The sequence below is a fragment of the Helianthus annuus genome, chromosome 2 (genome assembly GCF_002127325.2).
Source record: "Helianthus annuus cultivar XRQ/B chromosome 2, HanXRQr2.0-SUNRISE, whole genome shotgun sequence".
Classification (NCBI taxonomy): domain Eukaryota; kingdom Viridiplantae; phylum Streptophyta; class Magnoliopsida; order Asterales; family Asteraceae; genus Helianthus; species Helianthus annuus.
This window is the reverse complement of record NC_035434.2, coordinates 40,898,943-40,908,854: the sequence shown is the minus strand read 5'-3', so window position 1 is coordinate 40,908,854 and position 9,912 is coordinate 40,898,943. Positions and strand designations below refer to the sequence as shown.

Here is a 9,912-nt window from a genome sequence, read left to right as displayed (position 1 = left end):
GCAATGAAAGGCATGAATGTGACGTTTGAGTTCGCGGGACGGATTTAAAATATAAAAAGGGATGAAATTAATCCACATCACAATGTGTCGACAGTTTGACCATGGTTGTGTCAAACGAGTCATACGGGTAAATGTAAAGTAATAAACAAAAGAATGATCGTAATGGGCATGCAAACCTAAATTTTAAAGCGAAAGAAAGAAGTTCGAACAAGTTATGTGTTAAATATGTTAGTAATGGACTCTTAGGAGTCATAATGAATGACGGGCTACGACCCGGACAATGATTTAAATACGAACAGGTAAGTTTTGTTAAGAATACCGAAATGATGTAATGAATGTCTATGCAAGTAAGCATGAATGGAAAGAAGTACGAAGAGTACCTCAATACATCTATGGTAAGTAAGAAATGACAGCCTGACCTGGAAAGGGTCAAACTGCAAAGGTTGATGAAATGAGGAACCAGAATAAAAGAATTGCATGTAAGGAATGAAATGCGGAATGTGTTAAAGTTTGTACGTAGGACGTTGAAAAAGGAAATATAGGTGAGTAATCACCTAGTATAATGAATGCTTGAATGAAATGTGCTAACCGCAAAAAAAATTGTAGATTATAATGTTAGGAACTCTTGATGTGATGAAACCAAACGAATTGGTGGAAGGATGTGCACGGGCGAAATCGCATTACGCGGATGAATGAAATCTAGCCTAGTATGGCTAGTACTCATGAAGAATGCGGATCGATCTGGGTTGCGGATCGTCGATTGATGATATGAGATAAGGTCAGTAAAAAGTTTAACTTATGTTAGATAAGTATGAATTGGTTAATTGGCACAATATGGAATGGGTATTATGGGAAGTTTGATTTATTCCAAGAATTGGTTAATTGGGTACGACCTATGAAGTGAATGATGGAATGGGTATGGTATAATATGGGAAGTTTGATGTTTTTTTTAGTTGACATAAGAAGAAAGCTATGTCATCAAGAAGCGAATCTCAAAGGTTTTGAGTGAAAAGCTCGAGTATTGGTTAAACTCTCATGAAATGAATTGCACGACACGTATGCTTATGCAAAATAAGTAAGACACGAAATGAGAGGTTAGTAATGTGGAACGAATGAGGCAAGTTGAAGGTAACGTAAGGATATGTATGTTACAAATGACTATAGAAAAGTAGAATGAGCTAACTATGGAGTTAAGCATGTAGGTGTAACTATGAAGTAGTAGTTTTGTGGTGATAACAAAACAATAGTTAAATGTTATACAACGTGTGCATGGAATGGAATCTTAAAGGATGAGGCAAAAGTATTAAATCTATTTTAAACAGATCATATGAAGGTAAGCATTATTATAAGTTTAAATGAATATGTATTTTGACCTGCTACTAACGGGTCGAGGAAATGAGAATGTTATGTGAAAGTATGCCATGGAAAGTATAGACTTGTTAAGAAGAAGTCAAGTGTATGAATAATTATGAAATGAGATAGGACGATTACTTATAATTATAATGTGACTATTAAGTCAAAAAAAATAAAAAATAGATGTGTGTGTGTAAGAGGAAATGAGAAAGGTTTCGGGGACGAAACCTCATTTAAGGGGGGTAGACTTGTAACACCCCAAAACCCGAATGCTTATAATTGTCGTATGTTCCTATATGACATATCATGAAATAAATGACTAGGTTATTTAACCTAGTAAATTGTATGATAAAAACTATTTAAAAGATGAAAGTTGTGCCAATTATGTTTTAATGGCAAACATGGAGGGGTTAAATGGTATATAATGAAAGTTGGGTTACTAAATAACAAAACACACACACAAACACACACTTTGCGTGTGTTCTTGATCGAGCAGGAGACTCCCATGGAGTCAAGAACCCTAACTTCATCATTTTCATCAAATTGGAAGGCTAAATGATGCTTAAACTCATAACCGAGCATGGATTAATGATCACCAACACTAGGGGATCATAAGGTATGTCTTAAATCTAAGATTTGTGATCATGGGTGAAGTGGGTTATGCTCTAATCCGTGAGATAATATGAAATTGATCATGTATAAGGGTTAGAAACATCATATAGAACATGGGTTATGTAAGGTTTGTGTTAATTTGAAGTTTAGATGTGAAACCCGTTTGTTATGGTGAAGATGATGACATGGATAAATCATCTATGTCTAAATTCTTGCTTAAAATTGATGTATTTTGATTTGTAAGATGGATTCTTATGAGGGGAATTGAAAGAAATGTGATACTAGTATGTTTGATGTTTATGCATGTATGATTCATGTTGATTAGAAGGAAGAAATTGATGAATTATGTATGAACTTGGAGGATCATGCATAAATTAGTTGTACATTGTGCATAGCTAGTGGTACGCACACCAAGTGTTTGATGAAATGCCTAGGTGAGCTTAATAGAGGAAATTGTATGTAAGTAAAAGATGAATATATGTGGGATGTGAAAATGATGTATTTGATAGTAAACTAACATGAGAAGTGTGTTTGGATATTGTTCGTGTGGATATTATGTTGAAATGATGTTGGGTTAGCTTAGTATGGGCTAAAGCGTTAGTTGTGAAAATATGAGAATGCAAGCGTGGGTGGAATGGATTATGTATGTATATGTGTATATGTATACAAGTAAGTGATCATGTAGTTGTAGATGTCATACAATATGAGGTTATGTCGTAAGTTATATGTTAAACCGTTGACTTCTGGAAGTCAATTATGCGTCTACACATAAGAAGCATGACTTGAATTGTTGTCGTACAGGTAGGTTCATAGGAAGTCGTATGGTACGTGTTATGTTAATACGCATTATTTGAGATGACATGATGAATTACGTTAATTTGAAAGGATATGAAATTGATTATATGTCTCATGCTTGTTAGTTGTGACTAAAGGAAGTCAAATGTGAAATATGCGGTTGATATGATCATTAGCATGTACAATGATGTATGCTAATGAAAATGTAATTTGGTGACATGAAAGTATAGGAGTCATGTCAAGACGGACTCAAGCATGAAAGGCTAACGGGTCAAGAGGAGGCAAGGAATCGGATACGAACCCGGATGCACAAGGTAAGTGATTTCCGTAATCACTTCGTAGTACAAGTAAGTAATAAAGTGTTGTAATGAATTAAATATGATGTTTGAGGTCAAATATGTGTTAAAGTCTTTCGTCGTAAATGATGGGTTTAAGGTTGACCAAAATGCCCATGATGGGTATTTTGGGGTAAACGAACTTAAAAGTGGTTTAGAAGCAAGTTATTCGATTAGAGTAATGTTTTGGACAAGTATGGAAGTGGGGATGATGGTTTGGTCAGTCATAGACCAATTAATGCGCGAATACCCTTAACGGGTCAAATAGTTAGAAAATAGTTAAGTCGAATGTATGTAAGTTAAGGATTTCCGTAATCCGGAGGTAAGATTTTAAGTTCATATGATAGAATGTGAATTTACAAGCATGTAGGAAGAAACGGGAGGTCAAACGGGTAAACGGTTCAAAAGTTACGTGCGTTTTAGTGCGTACGGACGACGAAACGAACCTGCAGAAAACTGCAAAAACTAGAGGGCGTCGCCGACGGGTAGGGGGCCTAAATGTGGGATCCTAAAGAATATGTAGTAATATGGTACCCAAAGGTGGGATCCTAAAGAATATGTAGTAATATGGTACCCAAAGGTGGGATCCTAAAGAATATGTAGTAATATGGTACCCAAAGGTGGGATCCTAAAGAATATGTAGTAATATGGTACCCAAAGGTGGGATCCTAAAGAATATGTAGTAATATGGTACCCAAAGGTGGGATCCTAAAGAATATGTAGTAATATGGTACCCAAAGGTGGGATCCTAAAGAATATGTAGTAATATGGTACCCAAAGGTGGGATCCTAAAGAATATGTAGTAATATGGTACCCAAAGGTGGGATCCTAAAGAATATGTAGTAATATGGTACCCAAGGGTGGGATCCTAAAGAATATGTAGTAATATGGTACCCAAAGGTGGGATCCTAAAGAATATGTAGTAATATGGTACCCAAAGGTGGGATCCTAAAGAATATGTAGTAATATGGTACCCAAAGGTGGGATCCTAAAGAATATGTAGTAATATGGTACCCAAAGGTGGGATCCTAAAGAATATGTAGTAATATGGTACCCAAAGGTGGGATCCTAAAGAATATGTAGTAATATGGTACCCAAAGGTGGGATCCTAAAGAATATGTAGTAATATGGTACCCAAAGGTGGGATCCTAAAGAATATGTAGTAATATGGTACCCAAGGGTGGGATCCTAAAGAATATGTAGTAATATGGTACCTAAATGTGGGATTCTAAGTTAAGAATTTCCTTAAGTAGATACATATGAAGGTATGTATGTATGTATGTATGTGTGAATATAAGTGGTATGTATGAATGAATGTATGTATGTATGTATGTAGGTATGCACGTATGTAGGAACGTACGTATGAATGTAGGTACGTAGGTTTGTAAGTAGTTATGTGTGAACGGATGCACATATGTAAGTATGTATGAAAGTATATACGCATGTATTCAATGAAATTGAGTATTGACGATAATAATAGTGTGCCTTGTGAACGAAGTGTAACGCAGGTACAATGAGAAAGTCTCACCACGGAATGTACGATCAGATGGAAAGCTGGGATGTAAAGAATTAACGGAACAAGAAGTAAACGTGAATAAATCTTGTATGTTTATAATGCGTACTAATGTTATGAATTTAATGTGGTGAGCGCAGGTAGTACGAGTCATGAGGATCATCAAGGAACAGAGATCGAGGATCGAGTCACTAGTGAGATTGTACGGGAACGTTGATGTATATAATGTAGTAAACATAAGCTATGTTTTTACTTAGTAAATAAGTCGATTGATGGATTTATGTGAAAGAGTTATGTTAAAGTTAATCTTTAAATAAGTTAAGGTGTTTATAATGAAAGAAAGTTTATGGCTTGAACTTCCGCTGCGACTTTTAGTCAAATACGTATTAGGGTCTTACATCGTGTACGCCCGAAGTAATAAATGCAGTTGTGACAAAAAATTTGCATGAAATAAAGGTAGCCAAACACTTCTTGTATTAAGTAAATGTGTCGGCGATTCGCCCTATACGATTACATGTTTATATGTAGCATTTTCGTAACTGTTGGGCATTCCAGGTTCGTGGAATCTCTTTGTCGTTCATGGTGCGTAGCTTGTATGCCCCCTTGCCGAGGACCTCATCAATGATGTACGGGCCTTCCCATTTGGGAGCCAGTTTCCCTGGTTTTTCTGCGTTGGACGCTTCATTGTCCCTTAAGACATAATCGCCTGGGTTGAAGGTGCAGATCCGGACTCGGGAGTTGTAGTACTTTTCAAGCTTTGATTTGTATTTGGCTTCATTGATCGCTGCCATCTCCCTCCGTTCTTCTAGGAGGTCCAGGTCGATCCTCCTTTCTTCTTCGTTATTGATCAGATTCATGGAGAGCATTCTCGGAGATGGAAGCCCGATTTCTGCTGGGATCACGGCCTCGGACCCATAGACCAAGCTGAAAGGTGTTTCTACATTGCTTGTTTTGGGCATTGTTCTATGGGCCCATAATATGCTTGGTAGCTCATCGACCCACCCTCGTCTTTTTTCACCGAGCCTCGCTTTGATGCCATCGACGATGCTCTTGTTGACCGCTTCAACTTGACCATTCCCTTGCGGATGTGCGACCGACGAGAAGGTATGTTCAATGTTTAGTTCCTTGAACCATCGTTCGAGATCATCTGCTGCAAAGTTTGTGCCATTGTCGGTGATGATTCGGAGTGGCAGGCCGAACCGGCATATGATTTGTTCCGAGATGAATCGTTTAACGACTGCCGATGTGGTTGACGCAAGTGCTTTTGCTTCCACCCACTTGGTGAAGTAATCGACCGCGACGATGATGAACTTGACTGCCCCCGGAGCTTCTGGGAAAGGGCCCACCATGTCTATGCCCCATTGCTGAAAGGGCCATGCGGTTGTTACTGGTACCAATTCGTTTTTTGGACGCATGGTTTTTGGTGCATGCCGTTGGCAACCGCTGCACTTCCTTAATTCCTTCACGGCATCGAGGTGCATTCCGGGCCAGTAGTAACCGGCGTTCATTACTTTTGCCACTACCATGCGCGGCCCGGCGTGGATACCGCAGATGCCTTCATGTACTTCCCGGATCAGATAATTTGCGTCGTCGGCGTCAACACATCTTAGCAGCGGGCCGAGATATGACTTTCGGTACAATATCCCGTCTGCCATCTGATAATGTTCTGATTTATACTGGATTTTCGGTGCCTCAGCTTTATTTTCTGGAAGTATCCCGGACTGTAAGTACATGATTATGGGTGTCATCCAGGACGTGGTTCCTGTTTGGATGACGCTGACTTCTCTGAGTGGGACAGATGGGTTGCTTAAAACTTCTATGCGCACGTCTTTGGCTAGGTGCTGGAAGCTTGTTGACGCAAGCTTGCTTAAGGCGTCTGCCGGCTTGTTTTCACTGTGGTTTATGTGGTGCACCTTGTAAGAATAGAAGGTTTGCAGCAACGTCTTTGCTTGGTTGAGATAGAGTGCCATTATGTCGCCCTTGGCTTCGTATTGACCATTGATTTGGCCTGCTACTAACATGGAGTCCACATGTGCTTCAATGTGTCGGACTCCCATTTTGATTGCCAAACGCAAGCCGGCCAGAAAGGCTTCGTACTCTGCTTCGTTATTTGTGCTCTTGAAGTCTAGGCGTATGGCGTAAGTGAACTCGTGTTTGTCAGGGCTTACTAGCCGTAGCCCCGCGCCTGCCCCATCTTCGTTGGATGCACCGTCTGTATACAGCAGCCATGGCTCTTCGGTTTGTTTTTTCTCAGCTTTCTCCATCGCTTTACACTCTCTGTCTTTGTCATCCGTAACTTCCGTCATGAAGTCTGCCAAAACTTGGCCTTTGATCGACGGTCGTGGTCTGAAGACTACGTTGTGTCCCCCTAGCTCTATCGCCCATTTGGCCAACCTTCCTGATACTTCTGGCCTTGCTAGGATATTCCCAATATTGTAATTTGTTAGCACGTGGATGACGTGATTGGCGAAATATCGGCGCAGCCTTCTTGACGCATGAATCAGTGCAAGGACGAGCTTTTCCATGATTGTGTATCTGGTTTCTGGGTCTGTCAAGGTTCTGGACACGTAATACACAGGTGTTTGGACACCTTGTCTATCAACCAGCAGTACGGCTCCGACGGCCCTGTCGGAAGCTGAGAGGTACAGGACCAAAGGCTCTCCTTTGTTAGGTGCGGTTAGAGTTGGCAGCTTGATGAGACAGTCTTTCATCTCGCGGAACGCATTTTCTGCTTCCGGGGTCCATTGGAATTGGTTTTTCTTCATGCAATTGCGCAAGGTCTTGATGAATGGGAAGGATTTTGCTGCGTGGTTAGCTAGGAACCGATTGAGTGCTGCCAATCGTCCTGCGAGCTTTTGCATGTCTTTGACGTTTGCTGGTGAAGGCATCCTCTCTATGGCCTGGACCTTTTCTGGGTTCACCTTAAAACCATCTTTAGTGACTATGAAGCCCAAAAACTTTCCTTCCTCTATTCCGAATGAGCACTTTGCTGGATTCAGTTTGATGCTCACGTTGCGCAGCGTGTTGAAGGTTTTCTGAATATTTGCCAGCATCGCGCTCTCCTCCTTGCTCATGATTACCAGATCATCCATGTATACTTCTATGTATTTACCGATGGCGTCACTGAATGTTTCGTTCATCAGCCGTTGGTATGTAGCACCTGCATTCTTTAAGCCGAACGGCATCTTGGTGTAGCAGTATAACCCCGTTGGCGTGCGGAATGCGGTTTTATCTTCATATTGAACAGCCATCTGGACCTGGTGGTATCCTTTGTAGCAATCCAGAAAACATTTCCATCGAAACGTTGCCAGAGAATCTATTTTCTCGTCTATGTCTGGTAAAGCGTAGCAGTCACGGGGACATGCTTTGTTCAGATCTTTGTAGTCGACACACATTCTCCAACTACCATTCGGTTTCTTTACCATTACTGGGCTTGCTACCCATGTTTGATACTGGACTTCTCTGTTGATTCCTGCGTTTAGCAGTTCCAACACTTGTTCTTTCATTGCATCGTGCTTGATGTCTCCCAGGTGTCGTTTAGCATGCACTACCGGCTTTGCATCCTCTGAGACATTTAGCCGGTGTTCTGCTATATGCCGTGGAACACCAACCATATCAGCCGGTGTCCAGGCGAACACGTCCATGTTGTCATGCAGTAATTTCTTTAGCGCCGCGCGCGTTAAATCAGACATTGCGGGTCCCAGAGTGACTGTTTGTTCTGGGTATGCGCTGTTCAATACCCATTTCTCTGCTTCTATGCGCGGTGCCTGTTTGCTTGCTTTTGCCGGTCTGATTTCATCTGTTGTTAGCACTTCTTTGCTTGCGTAAATCAACGCAATGCCTGTTTCGGTTGGAAAGCCTATGGCAGAATGTGGTGCGGAACAGATCATGCTGAAATCTCCTTGGGATTCTCTTCCTAGGAGGATGTCATGTCTTGAATGTGCCGGTAGCACCATGAATGTGACTTCTTCGGTTCTTGAATTTCTCCCATCAGAAAGCAATACTGGGAATGATATTTGTCCTAGGGGAAAGACGGCCTCGTTGCAGAAACCAGTTAGTGGGTAATCGACTGGTTCTAGGCGCGCCTTATCCTCTTGGTCGAATTGATTGAAGCATTGTTCATATATGATGTCTGCGGTGCTCCCAGGATCGATAAAGATGTAATATGTTTGGTAGTGGCCGATCACCCCTGGGATGACTATTGGTCGCTTTTCTCTTGGACCTCCCCTGACAACTGGGAACACCACTTGCTTCTCGCGCCATGAATCATCCTGCGCGCGCTTGTTGTAGTTTTTTCTTGGTCGCCGTGGACCTCCTTGCACCATATGAGTTTCTAGCTTTCTGAGCTTCTTGTTGTCTGGACCTTCATCTCTTCGTTGTATCTAGCGATAGTCGCGCTTTCCTCCTTTGACTAAGTGACCGAGCTTTCCGTCTCTTAGAGCTCTTTCGATTTCTTGCTTTAAGCTAAAGCAGTCATCGGTCAAGTGGCCCGTATCTTTGTGGAATTCACAGAAGAGATTTGGGTCTTGACCCCTTTTGTTGCGCATCTGCAAGGGTGGTTTGAACTGATGGTTCTCTGTGGCTAGAACTTCAGAAGGTGTTTTGGTTAGTGGAGTCCACTGCTTTTCTCTATTTTCGCGCTTTACTTCTTTTCGGTGGGCTATCTGATTGATCGTATGGCGTGCGTCGTCCCGTGGGGGGCTTCTTTCTCTGTTCCCAGAAGCCCTCCAGGGTTGATTTCTGCCCCTTCTGTTGTTTCGATCGTTATGGTTATGTGCGCGCTGACGGTGATCGTCACCGGTCAGTTGCCTGTCTGTCTGCGCAATGGTCTTGGCCGCTTCAATGAAGGTTTCCCAGTCTTTGGGTCCTCCATCTCGCCCCTTGATTCTTTTAACCAGTTCATCGCACTTGACCGCTCGCATGAAGTGTGCGCGCATCATTTTCTCTGGTATGTCTCCGATCTCTAGACACTCTTTGTTATACCTTGTAATGAAATCTTCTACGCTTTCATAGTCTTTTCTCCATATGTTCAGACAATCACCCGGATCTCTGGCTTGTCTTCGCTGCTGAGAGAAGTGTGCCAGGAACTTCTCTCGGAAGTCGACCCATGATTTGATTTTGCCAGCCGGTAAGTTGTCGAACCAAATGCGCGCCGCGCCAACGAATGTCTGAGCAAACAGGTGGCACCATCTTGGTAAGTTCCATCCGCCTGTTGCTCCCGCACCTTTAAATACCTGGAGGTGATCGTCTGGGTCCGTCAACCCGTTGTATTTACCCACGTTGTGTGGTAATTTCGTTTTGTCG

The 9,912-nt window shown here is 41.9% G+C and overlaps 1 protein-coding gene across 1 annotated transcript; it reads right to left on the bottom strand.

The window, feature by feature from the left end:
* Positions 1-5,185: 5,185 nt before the first annotated feature.
* LOC110888732 lies at positions 5,186-8,222 on the bottom strand. Its single transcript, XM_035980779.1, has 3 exons — positions 7,310-8,222; positions 5,529-7,243; positions 5,186-5,275 (listed from the first exon to the last, which is right to left on the bottom strand). The coding sequence occupies exons 1-3, from the start codon at positions 8,220-8,222 to the stop codon at positions 5,186-5,188; spliced, it is 2,718 nt and encodes a 905-aa protein (XP_035836672.1).
* Positions 8,223-9,912: the final 1,690 nt, after the last annotated feature.